The sequence below is a fragment of the Corylus avellana genome, chromosome 9, assembly GCF_965113065.1.
Source record: "Corylus avellana chromosome 9, dhCorAvel1.hap1.2, whole genome shotgun sequence".
NCBI lineage: Eukaryota > Viridiplantae > Streptophyta > Magnoliopsida > Fagales > Betulaceae > Corylus > Corylus avellana.
This window is the reverse complement of record NC_142498.1, coordinates 7463242-7479101: the sequence shown is the minus strand read 5'-3', so window position 1 is coordinate 7479101 and position 15860 is coordinate 7463242. Positions and strand designations below refer to the sequence as shown.

The 15860-nt window shown below is 35.8% G+C and overlaps 1 protein-coding gene across 1 annotated transcript; it reads right to left on the bottom strand.

The window, feature by feature from the left end:
• Nucleotides 1-9025: 9025 nt before the first annotated feature.
• BZIP9 (basic leucine zipper 9) lies at nt 9026-12712 on the bottom strand. Its single transcript, XM_059604492.2, has 6 exons — nt 12313-12712; nt 10785-10911; nt 10488-10650; nt 10318-10393; nt 9456-9581; nt 9026-9356 (listed from the first exon to the last, which is right to left on the bottom strand). Exons 1-6 carry the CDS (start codon nt 12580-12582, stop codon nt 9051-9053), a joined length of 1068 nt encoding a protein of 355 aa, XP_059460475.2. The 5' UTR covers nt 12583-12712; the 3' UTR covers nt 9026-9050.
• Nucleotides 12713-15860: the final 3148 nt, after the last annotated feature.

The following is a 15860-nucleotide window of genomic DNA, read 5'->3' as shown; positions in this document are numbered from 1 at the left end:
ACATTAATCAAATTAAACTTTTCACTTTTTGACATGAACACTCATTGCTTAATGAGGCAAGAGGTTCAGTTACTCAGTGAAGAACTTAAAATTGATCAATTTTTTTTTTTTTTTTTTAGTTTTTTTATATATGCCCCAGTATCATCTAACAAGTCACCCACTTCTCCCAAGATATCAAAACATACACATTAGGCTTATATGTCATACCTCACAAAAGATGTGCCAATATGCTTGTGTTAATTCAAATTAAACAAGTGAATTCTCATATGCCCAAAGTAACTAATCAAATTTCACAAACTCTATCATCAAATCATGTGTTCATAATTTTAAGCTCACCAATGAAAGTCAAATCACAATTTTTTCATATCAACCAAAATTTTCAAGACAACATGAACATGCATTTTTCTTTAAAAACTTAACAAAAATAGGGACAAAGTGTGTGTGTAATGTGTCTCTCATACCCCCAAACTTAAATTACACATTGCCCTCAATGTGTATATAGCATGGAAAGATCTCACCTAGGAGATGGGCAAACTGTCTAGAATGACATGGCTCATAGCACACCCCTAAACTTGAACACAAGCACACTTGTTCCCTGAAAACTAACCACTAAAATTAAAAGGAAAACAAAAGAAACATCAACTAAAAAACAGAAAAAATAAAAAATAGGAAATAAAAAGGATATGCTGTGGGGTGCCTCCAATGAGCGCTAAGTTTAACGTCTTCAGCCACACTGTTGTACTTCTCTCACTGTTGTCCCAAAGAAGATGCCCCGTTGTTGTTTATGCCTTCTCCCCTCTTAAGAATAGTCAAGGCCTTGAGCTCCTCTTGTCCTCTTGGGTTTTGTATGGTGTGAGATGGAAACTCTCCTTTCTTCCTCACTCTGATCTTTAGCTAACTGCCATACCTGTGCGTCCAATTTTTGAATGACTTGACTAGTGGTGGACTCCAATCTCTGAATGGCTTGATTGGTTTGGGTGTTGGTTTGTTGTTGCGTATTCAAGAACTGGAGTATAGCACTCTCAACATCATTCTTTTTCAGTTCAGGATTTGATTGGGTTGCTTGTGGTGGAGCCTGGTAGTTATTTCCCTGTTGGAAGTTTCATTGCTAGCCTTGAAGATTCAGAACATTCTGATTATTACTCCAAAAAAAGTTGGGGTGGTTTTGCCATCCTACATTATAAGTGTTGGAGTATGGGTTGTTCTTTGGAGGGTAATTGTTTTGTCTAACATAATTTACTTGCTCTTGTGCTACAATTGAAGACATAGGACAAGTTTCAGTAGTATGTTCAGAATTGGAACATATAGCACATACTGATAAGTGCCAAATATTGCATATTTGGACCCCTTTATTTACATTAATTAATCCTTTAGCTGTGTCGTTATTTAATATTTCGTGTTAGTTTTGTGTTTTTAATGTTTTGTAGGTCATTAAAGAAAAACTACAGCTTTAAAGAGAAAAATGCAAAGTTTGGAAGAAAGCATACTTTGAGAAGACCTAGATGATGTGGTTAAGTCTAACCAAATCCAAGAAAAGGTTAAATTGGATTAAAGATTAGATTGGATAAAATTTCGGATTGGATTCAAATTCAGATTCTGTACACGTCTCAGTATTTTGACCATAACTTTCCGCTCAAATATCAGATTGAAGTGATTCAAGCGGCATTGGAAAGCTAATGCAAAATAATACAATTCGTTGTAAAGTAGGATTTTCCTAATTCGGACGTTTACTATGCCAAAATTTTTCTGCAATAAAAGGTCACAAATTTGGATGAATCCTATTCCGATTTCAGACTTCTATTTTGATTGGGAGACAGACCTCTGAATTGTCTAGGTTTAATAGGGCTTCTAGGACTTCCCTAAGCCTATAAATAGACTTCTTTGCATTCAAGAAAAGATATATAATTTCAGAGAGCAAAATTATACAGTTTTTCTCTTTTAGTTTAGGTTTTCTTTAGATTTAGGTTTTATTTTTATATGGAGCTTAATTCCCAACTAAGGTTGGGGATGAAGCCTCACCGATAAAGAACATCAATACTTTCATGTAAGTCTTTATTTATTTGATTTTATTGGGTTTATTATTTCAATTGTTTTACTTCTTTTCAATATGTGGCATGATTCTTGGATATCTTGTTGTGATTCAAGGATACACTTGATGATTTATGATAATTTAACATAATTGATTGCTTGATTTTATTTGCCTAAATAATTGGATATCCCTTGTGATTTGTTTTATGGATACATTTGGTGTTTCAATTAAGATTGGATATCTTTTGTGATTGACGGATACATTTGATGATTTAATTGATATTGGATTCCTCTTGTGATTTGTGCAATGAATGGATACATGAGATGGTTTTGATTAATTGTTTGTAGCATAGTAAAACATATCTAGATTTTAATTGTGAGAACTTCAGATTAATATTGATAAACATGAAAGTATGTTGTTATGATTTGATGAGTGTGAATTCCCAAACCTTAGTGGTTTATCTCTTAGTTTATTTTAATTAGTTTATGTTTGTCTTTTAATTTCAAAAATAAAAATTCAAAACCTATTTGGAACTAGGTTAGGATTTAATTAGTTTAGATTTAAGTTGCTCTTTCAAGAATACAATTCTCTGTGGGATCGACCTCGCACTTGCAATCCATTAAACTACAATCGATTCGTGCACTTGCGAGTTAAATAAATTTGCACAACACATACCTCGAGTTGTACTGCTTGTTGAACCGGAGGAATGTTGTGATTTGCCATGGCCTTCTTGATCATGTCTAGCTTTTTCTCCATAGTTGCCATTTGGGTCTGCACTTCACCAGTAGTGCTCACTTCATCGCACTAACCGTGTGCTCGATCGTATTGCTGCAGATGAAAGAGAGACAGACCAAAGAAGGAAAAATTTAATGACAGAAATAGGAGTCGTGTGACCTAGGGTAGGTCACGTGAGAGTTTGCACCAGTGTGCTCGATCACATCGCAAGGTAGGGTCGATCGAGCTTGTGCAGATATATGCGTGTGTGCGGATGAGAGTGCGGCCAAGTGTACTGCTGTATACGCTCGATCGTACTCGTGCAGAACATAAACACAAGTAACATAGAAAAGAAAACAAACAAATAATGGTGAGACACATTCACAAGGGGAATTCAATTACATAGGCATAATCAATTAAAATAACCACATATGATTGAAACAAAGACACTAATATTAAACTTAAAAAGACATGATTAGGGCTTCAATCTATCCCTAACAATTGTTTAGTCACACATAATGAAACCAAAACTAAAAAGAAAAGGAAAAGAAGAAACCGGAAAATGCTTCTTGAAGTAGCCTCCAAATTCTCCTCTCTGGAATTGTGTATTTTCTAAGAGGCCTAGGGGTCTATTTATAGGCTTTAGAAAAATCTAGAAACCTTAGGAAACCTAAAAAAATCGGAGAACAAACCCCTAGTCCAACTAGGGTTGGAAAAACCTAGTTTTAAGTGGAAAATAATTCTTTCCGCATTTGGGTCGCTCGACTATGCTCGATCGCCATGCCTTGCGCTCGATCACAGCTTGCGCTCGATCGTTCCTCTTCTGCGCTCAAGCACTGATGTGCTCGAGCCTAAGTTGGGTGCTCTTGATCCGAACTCCAGCTTTTCCCAAAATTGGTCTTTGATGCCCAAAACTTCCAGAAACGCTTCCTTTTCCTTCAAAAAATATCATAAAATAGAACTTATCACTGCACCCTTACTCACTGCACCCTTTATAACAACTAAAGGATTAAGACATATAAACTAAGGGGCTAAAATATGTATATTTGAGCACTTATCACTGTACCCTTACTGACTACCGTGTCCCAACTACTGTACTCATGACGTAATCCAGTGACATTGCCACTCTATCCTTCATGATGCCAAACATTGCGCATGTCTATCAATCCAAGCATAATGACAACAACTATTTCGGATGGGTCTATCAATTTGAGCTCATCCTCAAAACCAACGGCTTGATGGACATTGTTGATGGCTCCGAGCCATACCCATCAAAGCTTATTCCATCTTCTCTTGACAAAACTACCCGTGATGTCTCAAATCCAGAATATATTCTCTGAGAAAAGAAAGACCAATGTATTCTCAATCGGTTCATTGCAACTCTAACTGATCCACTTGTGCCTACTACCTATGGGTGTAAAACCTCCAATCAAGTATGGAACACCCTTGCCACTCGTTATGCTTCTCCATCAAGGTCTCACGTGACTCAATTGAGACGCTAACTTCACACTCTCAGACAAAGTAATAATCCATGTGTTACTTTTATTCGTAGTGCAAAATAATTGGCAGACCAGCTAGTCATCGCCGATAGCCCCATCACCGATGATGACCTTGTATCCTACATCATAGGTGGCTTAAGCTCCACCTACAATTCTTTTGTCATGACCTACCCCATGATAACAAAGAATGCCACTATGTCTCTTGAAGAATTTTAGTCTGAATTACTTGGATATGAACAACTCCTTGAACATCAGGCTGCCAGTGCCGAACCACAATCTATGCCATGACTGCTCAGAAGCCAGGTTAAAAGCAAAGATTCAACAACAACCAAAGGAAACCTTTTTCCAATTACAGAAATTCCTATCTCTCAAAGAAGACTTTCAACGGATCTCCTGGTAAACTCCCAACCTCTGCTTTCTCCCAAGGAAAAACTATTATTGGTAGCTCTAGCAACTACACTCCAAGAAGAAATTCTCCCAATAACTACACTCTAAGGAGAAATTCTCAACCTGGTATCCTCTCATCCAACAGACCTCTTTTTCAGATATGTGGTCGTTTCGATCATCAAGCATTGGACTGCTTTCATCGCTTGGATTATGCCTTCCAAGGATGACATCCACCATCTGAGCTTGCTACAATGGTTTCCCAATCCAACAATCTACAAGATGAAGATGAATGGTTTGCTGACAATGGAGCCAATACTCACATCACTAACGACTTGGAGAATCTAACTCTGCAGCAACCATACTAGGGTGATGGAACAGTTGTAGTAGGTAATGGTAGTGGACTTGGTATCTCCCACACTGGCTCTTCCTCTTTTCTTAGCTCAAATCAACTTCTACATCTCAAAAATATCTTACATTGACTTAATGCTACAACCAATTTACTTAATTAATAAATTATGTAGTGACAATGATTGTCATTTTAAATTAACTGATACCTATTTCTTGATTAAGAACAACCTCACAGGGAGGATCCTCCTGCAGGGGGCAAGTAAAGATTGTCTCTACCCATTAAGGTTACAGCACTTCGACATAAATAAAGTCAGAGCATTTACTGCACGAATTGGGATCAAGGTGCTTCTTCAGTTTGGCACAACCGCTTAGGGCATCGAAGTCATCAAATCTTGTAGCATCTGTTTCACAACTACCACCTTACTGAGTCTTCAATTAAGTCCCGTTAGTCTATTTGTATTTCGTGTCAATTAGGAAAGAGTAAAAAGTTACCTTTTGCTAAGTCTAGTCGTGTCATCACTGCTCCATTAGAACTCATTCATAGTGATGTATGGATTTCTCCTTTACCTTCAATCAATGGAAGCAAATACTATGTTATTTTTATTGATGATGTCTCTATATACACCTGGCTATTTCCTCTTACACTCAAATAAGATGTTTTTGAAACCTTTGTTAAATTCAAGTGCTTGATAGAAAATCTATTTTCCCTTAAAATCAAACAACTTCAAACAGATGGGGGTGGTGAATACACCTCTCATAACTTTACTAAATTTCAGTCAACACATGGTATTCTTCATCGAGTCACCTATCCACATACATCTCAACAAAATGGAGTTTCAGAAAGAAAATATAGGCATATCATTGAATCAGGTCTTATCAAGGCACGTGTATCTCATCAATAGACTGCCTACCCAACTCTCCAAAATTCAAGTCCTTTCACCAAACTCTACAATAAGGAACCAAACTACACCTTTTTAAAAACTTTTGGTTGTACTTGTTATCCCCTCTTAAGGCCCTATGCTAAACACAAATTGGAATTCAAAAGCAAACAATGCATCTTTCTTGAATACAGTGCTCACCAAAAGGGTTACAAGTGCCTTGATCCCAGCTCTAATCGTGTATATGTCTATAGATATGTTCTTTTTGATGAATTGATGTTTCCTGCATAGAGTAGAGCAGCATCTTCATCCTCTGACGGATCAGATCCTTCCCCTACAGGTATTGTTCTTGATCCTTCTCATTTTTACTCTGTGAATAATTTTGACTCTATTAATGTTCACACCTCATCCCCAATCACCTTGTCTTCCCCAGCACGAGTACCTGTCCTAAACACTCTTGCTTCTCCTCTCTCCTCAAGGCCTTCCTCTTCACCAACATCTGAGCCCTCTGCTCCCTTGACTACCACCTACCCCTGAGCCTATCCCCAACCTACATCAATCCCTACTTCACCTTTTACCTGCACCTACTAAGCCAGCCTCTCCTCATATTTTCACAAGATCTATGACTGGAAACTTCAAACCTAAGTCTTTTCCCCACTATCAATTATTCCTATCCTTAAAATCAACCAAGCATCCACTAAAATCCTTTCATGCCACACCTTTGCCTTTTGTCCCTACCACATTTGCTCAAGCTGTCTCTAACCCTAAATGGTTTGCTACAATGGAAAGTGAACTTCAAGCTTTGGTTGATAATGGTACTTGGTCTCTCTACCCTAGACCACCACATCGAAACATCATAAAAAACAAGTGGGTTTTTCGGCTAAAGGAAAAATCAGACGGCACTATTGAAAGATACAAGGCAAGATTAGTGGCTAAGGGTTTTCAACAAAGAGATGGTATTGACTACACTGAAACTTTTAGTCTAGTTATCAAACCAGCCACTATACGGATCCTATTATCCTTAGCAATCCACTACAATTGGCACCCTCAAACAATTGGATGTCTCCAATGCTTTCCTTCATGGTCACTTGAATGAAGAAGTCCTCATAGAGCAGCCTACTGGTTTTATTGATGCAGCTTTTCCAGATCATGTATATAAGCTCAAGAAGGCCCTCTATGGTCTAAAGCAAGCCCCAAGAGCATGGTTTCATAGATTGTCACAAGCTCTTCTCCATCTTGGTTTTGTTGGATCCCTAGTAGACACCTCTCTTTTTATTCTTTATCAAGGTTCTGTTCATAGTTACATACTGATATATGTTGATGATATCATAGTAATAGGCATAGATTCATCTATCATGGAGTCTCTCATCCACGACCTTCAAATGAAATTTAAGCTATAAGATTTTGGCTGTCTGTCGTACTTCCTAGGCATCCATGTCGTTCGTGACAAATCTGGCTTACATCTAAATCAAGGAAAGTACATTATTGATTTACTTGATCGTGTGCAAATACTTGGAGCAAAGCCCTATGCCGCACCCTGCACTTCAGGCAATAAGCTCACGAAGCTTGATGGTGATCCCCTACCAAATCCCACAACATATCACCATATTATTGGAACTCTACAATATTGCACACTTACAAGACCTGACATAGCATATACTGTCAACCAACTGTGCCAATTTCTCCATTGTCCAACCAATGAACATATGAAGGCTGCTAAAAGAGTCCTAAGGTACCTTAAAGGCACACCAGATCATGGCCTTCACTTCACTCCAGGTCCTCTTCAACTTCAGGCATACTGTGATTCTGACTGGGCATGGGATCCTTTAGATTGCAGATCCACCACAAGGTATTGTGTTTTATTTGGCTCCAACTTAGTGTCTTGGCATGCTAAGAAGTAGCCTGTTGTCTCGAGATCTAGCACAGAAGCTGAATATCGTGCCATGGCCATCAGAGCTGCTGAGCTCTCATTGCTTCGAATGCTACTCAAAGAATTGCAAGTTTCTCTCCATGATTCTCCTATACTCTGGTATGATAATATAGGAGCTATTGCCTTAGCTTCCAATCCCATCTACCATGCTCCTACTAAGCATATAGAAGTTGACTACCACTTCATCTATGAGAAAATTCTTCACAAAGATCTCAACGCTAACTACATTCCAACTCAAGATCAATGTGCTGATATCTTCACAAAGGGTCTTACCTCCTCTCGTTTTCTTTTCCTTAGAGACAAACTCATGGTCACTCCCCCTCCCATAAGTTTGAGGGGCTGTTAAGGAACCAACCGAGTTTGTTTTAGATTCACTCTTTGAATCCAAACAGATTTGAACCACTCTCTAGCATTATCCTTATAGTTCTCTAGCATTATCCTTATCTCTAGCATTATCTCTAGCATTATCCTTATACTTATTTTTATCTCTTCCCTTTTAGTGTTCTAGTTGTATATGTTCTACTTGTTTGTATTGTATTAGTTCTCATAGTTTGTATCAAGTTTGGATTTGTCAAACATGATTACAATTGTAACTCTTAGCCTATATATACAATGAGAATAAAGCTGAGACTTCATTCTGCTAAAAGCAAGTTTATCTACTTTCTTTCATCATCAAATTAATATTTGATAAGGTGTTACAATCTTTTTTTTTTTTTCTTAAATCTTGAAGTCGACCTAGAGAAAATGTTAGCTATATCTGCATTATTTGTCCAAAAAAACTAATTAAATTACAATTGAAACTTCTTAAAATCGCATATAAAACCGAGTCACATGACTCTCACGCGTGAGTGGATTATAAAATGAACTCGTAAGTACTAACAAGAAATCAATATAAAACGAGTTTCTTTATAATTTGCCAATTCCATGTGAACTATTTATATTCCCAATGTACGTGAAAAATTTCTGCCATTTTTTTTGTCGAGATCATTGTGAAATTACACATTTACCCTAAAAAATCGAAACAATAAAAATATAATAATAAAAAAAATTTGAAAGTTCTTTGAATTTTGCCTGACCCTGAACAAATAATTTAAATTTTTTGAAAACACAGAAAGTCCAAATTGAAGACAAACTAATTAAACTCCATACTTAAGCTTTAACTCTATACCAACTTTTGCCATAAGAAATCATGCTGTGATGACCTCCTTAACATTTTTTTTTTTTTTTTTTGCATTAACAGATTGATAAAAATCATAAAGAGAAGCTTAAAATTGCACATTTGCATCGTCATTGATCACAACATCACTCATGACTCCAGTACTTTTAACATTTCTATTATTAATATTGGGGTGTCGAAGTCCAATAATGCCTGAATTCTGCCCAGAAACTGTTATTCCTGCATATGATGAGGCGTGATCATCTCCTGGTACATTGATGGTTGGGGAAACATTTGGAACCCGCCGCAGATTTTGTGTATTAAGCAATTGCGGTGTTCCTAAATGACTTTGAAGAAGTTGATACAGATTGCTGGTCAAGGAGCCTCGAGTAACCATATCTTCAGCCAACTTCACCTAAAATCCACAAAACATTAATGTTAATGATTAGATTAGCATTCTCTTTTGTGTTGTTCTGAGTTTACAGTAAAACTGCTGGACTACTTCTAGTTCTACCTTGGCTCTCAAAGCTTCCACATCTGATTTCAGGACTCGATTATCTGTATCAGCAACACGATACTGCTGTGTAGCATCTGTAAGCTGCTTGCAGAGAGTCCCATTTTCTCCTCTCAGTTGTTCAACCTGACAAAGAATCATGGGTTAAAACAAACGAACTTGAAGCTATGAAAGGAGCAAGTGTCAACAATTGATTGTTTGCTTGAATATTTATTAAATGATTAAATTCACCAATTTTTACTAGTTTAAATTTTTGGAAAAAGTTGTGATTTAGTATGGTATTTAGAGCCAAATGTTCTGAGTTCGAACTTTGTTTCCGTTATTTACCCTACATTTCAATTAAATATTTCAGGTGTAAGATTTAATTAATTAATGAGGAGTTTGAGCTCACATGTGATGAGAAGTATTAAAATATTAATTAAATTATTAAATCTATAACTATTTCCTATCAATTTAAGCTTTTGGAATAAGTGATAATTTAATATGGTATCAAAGCGAGACATCATGAATTCGAACCACAACTCTACAATTCACCCTATATTCAGTCTACATGTTCTTGCCAACTTAAATTTCTTTGGATAAGCCGTGATTTAATATGATATCATCTACAATTTAATTTTAGTTAAATATTCTATGTGTTGGGCCTCACTTGTTGAGGAAAAGTTTGAACTCATGCGTAAAAGGGGAGTGCTAAATTTACCCATTACTCAAATAGCCCATAGATTCACAATATCTCTAATTTTTTTTTTTTTTTTTTTTTTTTTTTTTTTCCTCGGTAGCCAATTTGGAGTATCAAGGTCCGACTTTTTTTCAGCACAGACCGATAAAATTAATTATGCAAACAGCCAACAACATGGGATACCTGGAGCTCGAGATCTTGCAGCTGTGCTTGTTTTCTTCTTCTAGATCGCCTGGCAGACTCCCGATTGGAAATCATCCTGGAAACACACAGTAACAATCCAATGTATTTGAGTCATAAGCAACCTGGTATCTATATCATAGTTCTTATATATATATATATAATGAAAATACCTTCTAACGCGCTTCAAACTACCAGGGTCTGTGCTCTGCTCACATGAACCAGCTTCTAGCTCAATATCCTCATCATCAGATGGCTCATGCGAGGAACCACTGGTAGCTCCCCTTGCTTGATTATCAGTGTCTTTTGGATTACTAGCCGACATTGGACTGCTGACTGAAAGATTTCCAAATTTGTTCAAGTGTTAAACGATAAAACGTGCAAAACGGAGATTAAACTATGATAACGTGAAGCATGCATATGCATATGCATGTGCATATATATATATATGTCTCCTTGATGGATCATACCACACATTGATGACTGGGAATCCATTGTTACTGAAATGCTGGATTGTTTCAAAGCCAGATGTTGAGAACCAAGAAGGGTTTCTGGTAGTCCACTACAAGTACTTGAAAAGAAAGTACTTAATATGTCCTGTGTTTACGAACAAAAACATACATCATATTGTTGCATACTAATTGAGCAATATTGTCACCAATGTCACGTACACGTTATCTGGATTAGACTTCATAGATCTAATGGTGAATATGTTATTGATCATGTAAATTTTTAAATGATATGGCCCTATGTACACTATTAGACCCAACAAAACAACATATTAACCATAAAATAAATCTTTGTGCGCTGTACATGATTTATCAATATATAAACTTAGAACCACTTAAAAATAGTATAATTTTTACAAACATCTTGTTCACTATACATACTTTCACAAACTCTATACTATTGATTTGGAATATTATAAACATATATATCAAGAAATGTGAAACCAAGGTTTGTTTAAGTTTTGTGAATTAAAAAAAAAAAGAAAGAGTTTTGTGAATGAAAGGAGTGACTTGGGAGCTGGGGCCATATATACCCCGATTCGAGGGATTGATTCGCGGCCACCCCGTCAGAGGGGATGACTGTATTGGGTCATAATCCAATCACTTTTTTTCATTTTTTTTTTAATTATTATTTTTTATATATGAAACATAATTGTATTTTTATAACTATTTCTACAGAAGATTCTGAAAAGGTCCCGAATTTATAATAAGCTTAAACACATATTTTAAATCTATCAAATTAAATATTACTATCTTAAAATCAAAATGAGAAATAGCATAGTTGGTATGTGTAACAGTTGGGACTTGATTTCCCATTTTTTATTTTATTTTTCTCAAGAGAAGCAAAAGACAAAAATGGAACTTGAATGAAAAAGAACAACAAAAAAAAATAAAAAAAATAAAAAAAATCCTCTAAACTATATATGATATTAACCGTGTAGGAATGGACAAAAATCATATTCTTAATTTCATAGGACATGCTTCCCCAATTAATAAATATTCCAAACTTGTAAAATGACCATTTCACGGTTTTCACCCCAGCATACTTTTCAGAAAGCGATTGGCCAAGTTGACGAAAGCGACAGACTCTGGTTTTACTCCACCAACTACTTTTAAATTACCAATATAACCTACATTTTTTCAGTACTACCGAATTATTTATTTGTAAATAGCTCCTCACCAACAACTCCATCATCATATATATATTTTTTCGCTTTCCACCGACACGCCTCCAAATATACATAACATCCTTTCACAAATTAATACTTTATTTCTTCTTCTTATTTAACTAATTAATTACTGATTTCAAAAAAAAAAGAAAAACACTAATTAATTATCATGGCCATCTACAATCTCTCTCTTTCTATATATATATATATATAATATACATATATACCATGCTATGGATTTGCCACGTCACTATGGCACAGCCGGGATGTTGACGTGGCGCCTAATAACAAACAGACGGAGAGAGAGAGGAGAGACTAACCCGATTTTTGAAATCGAAGCTGTTGAGATCACTGAAGCTAAAATCACTGTAAAACCCATCGAACTCATCGGGGAAGGAATCTCTGTCTCGGTGGTCCCGAACCTCGGCGGTTTTCACATCCTTGACGTCGCCGTCTCGGGTTTCGGTTCCGATCACCTCGGGGCCGCTCATCATCCTCTTTATGTAATCCTGGAGAGCCAACTCCGACGCGCTATGCTTCATGCCGCCTCCAGAGTAAGGCGGGAGATGGTCTACCGGTTTTCGCTCCATTGGTTCTACCGCAGTCGAGAGAGAGAGAGAGCGAGAGAGAGAGAGGGAGAGAGGAAGGGGGAGGGAGGAATCGAAGGAGTAGAAGCAATAAATAGGAAGGAGGGAGAGAGAGGTGAAGTGCGAAGCAAAAGTACGGGTGTTGTGAGAGGGAGGGAGTAGGCCGGCACATGAAGTTAAAAAGATTTTGGCGTGTTACGAAAATGTCCTTTGATGGTCAGGTAAGAGTCGTTATTTATTTCTGATGTTGACCCCTCTTTTTGCGGTGTCTCAATTTTAACCTTTCTAGTTTCTACGCCAATAATTGGACCAATGGGCCACACCCTTCTTAGCGCGCAAGTAATTTGGTAGGGCCGGCTAGACCCGGGTCCTGGATAGATCCGCAATATCACCTTTCACTTGGAGCCTGGAGGGCTCTTGATATTTTTTATTTTAATTATTTTTTTTAAAGCACTTATATTCAGCATTTTAGCTGTGCTTTTATTATTATTTTTATATTTTTTTTTCACTATTCTCAAAGATGAGAAAGGTCAGTTTTCATTGAATTTGTAGAGTATAGTAGCAGTTAATCAAATTTTTAGCCAAAGTGACTAGTCAAATGGAGAGCTTTTTTTTAGTATATATATATATATATATATATATATATAGGGCGATCAAAAATGACATTTTGACTAGTCCAATATGAATGTTTTAATGTAAAAAAAGAAAGAAGAAAAAATGTAATTTACTTATGTTTGAGGTTGAGAAACCGCTTCAAGATTCTTCCTGTTATTCTAAAAGAAAGAAAAGAAAGCTTAAAGACGAATCTGGTTTTGTTAATGGTATGACTAGAAGAAGTAGGATAAATTCAAGTAAGTGTTGATCACTGTACATAATATTATATAATAAGTTACTTGGAGAGAAATGTGATTGGAAAATAGTTATGATGTGTCAATATTGATGAAGGTGAATGTAGATTAAAAGTAAATAAATACTTACTATATATATATATTGAGAAATGAAAGGAAACCACGCTTTATATACAGTTTTTCTTTTCTGTCATTTTTTGGTTTAATTTTTAAATACTTGTCTACCAAAAAGCCTCATGCAATTGAATAGAGAAATAATACTGATATTTTGGAAAATATAAATAATTCCTACATGATAACTAAGAATAAAACCAAATATGAAAATCTCATATTTTTGAAAATCTTATTACATTACTAATTATTCCCACACATTGACGGGAATTTAGATTTTCAAGCATTACATTAATTCCGAGAATGTGTATGTCGGGAGGAATAGTATCAACATATGGTAGGCAATTTAAAATGATTTTTTATTTTTTTATGTTTTTGGGGGAGAATGGTTAAAGGGAATATGATGTACTATGTCTTAGATAGATATATACTTGGAGTTTAAAGGTGAATAATGGATGAATGAGAAGTAACTCAAAGAACGAAAAAAAAGTGAGTAATGAATACTACCTTTCTCTTTTTCTTTTGATAAAGGTTTAGCAAACTTTTTGCCCTTGCCTATTCAAGGAAGGTTCATCTAAACAATACGTCCACTTTCTTTTTAATTTTTTTTTCCTAGTGTTGCTTGCTACCATGCAATTGATCATATTCAACCTTTTCTTAGCTTAAAATGATTTTAAAAAACTTGTCCATATATGGTTACTTGTCTTCCATTGGCCATTAGATAGGGTTTTATTGGTCTCGGCGGCTATGTTTAAAGGGAAAATCATCAAAACGTTTTACATAGAGCTTAGAATTTATTCAAAACGACCGAATTTTTAGTTGGCTTTAAAGCAAGCCGGTATACGTGGCATCAACACATAAATGAAATAATAAACCAAATAAGTCATGGAAAACTAAATGCAGGCAGCCTGCAAAAGTCTCAAGAGTCATGGCAGCCATCAAAAAAGCTGATCTCTTAACAAATTAAAGTCATGGCAGCCATCAAAAAAGCAAATCAAAGCGAAAATAACAAAGTGATGCAAAAGCTTTATTTGGGAAAAGCAAAAGCATTTTGCTCTGGGGGTGGCTTAGCAGCATTATTTTTTTTATTTATTTTTATTGTTAATTTTTCTATTGAGAAAAAAGGGAATGGCTTATGCAGCATTTGAGTGCATGTAAGGGTGTGTAGGCAATGTAAGTTGATTTGGACAGCCACCGACTCAAAAGAAGTTGCTTAGATGCTTTGGATTTTGCCCACTTTCTTTTTCAGTTTTAAAGTAATAAGCTTTTTTTTTTAAAAAAAAAAAAAGAAAAAGAAAAAAAACAGTAATAAGCTTTGCGTATTGACAACTTTATTACATAAGACTACGTAATACCTAACTTTTCTACGGTGAATTAATTACCAAGGCCCACGATACAACCACCATCAAAAAGTATATGATTTATTAATGTACAAAAGATTGATCACATGGGAAAGCTACCTCCGATTAAATCTAAAAGGCATGCTTTGAGAGCTCCATTTTGGCCACAAACAATCAATATCCGATTCATTTTTGAATCAGCAAAGCATTGCTTTATAATTTGAGAGGGAGGATTAGGGCATGGTTAATTTTTACACCTTATGATCGGTTTAATGAAATGAGTATGGTTAAAATTGACGTATATAGTCTTTTACATATTTATTGACACGGCTCAAACTCTATATGTGAACACAAATTGTTGCCCTTAGAGAGAATGACAAAATTTTAATCCAACAGTCTCTAAAAGTATCATGTATAACATATGCTTCTGACATACTTTTTTAATTATCATTAATAAATGTAAATGTGTTTTGCTTAATTACTTGCTCAAATGACACATGAAATTTTTAAAGATTTTGACATTAATATTTTTTGTTATGAGAAATGCTATATATATACTCCTAAATGTTCATTTTTTGACGTGAAAGTGAAAATCACCCTTAAATATTACATGTATTTTCGTTTGTTATTTCATCCACCTTAATTTTCATTACTAAATGAGCACATATGTAACAAATCTATTTCATCTTATGCTAGAATCAGCCCAGCTCCATTCTTTTTGGACAAAGCCCAGCATGGCATCTGGTTTGGGCGTTGGGATCATCAAACATGATGAGACACCCAGCAAACTTGTCGTCCATTTGAGACAAACTTTTTCTCCACCACTTGAGCAATAGGCAGATCAATCAGGTGGGCAACGCAAGCAATCTCAACCCTTGATAAAAGTTTTTGTTCAACAAGTGTAACGTGTCATATACAGGGAGGAAAATGATGTTTTCGAATAAGATCACTATCCCAGCCACATCATCAGCTTGGTTCACCA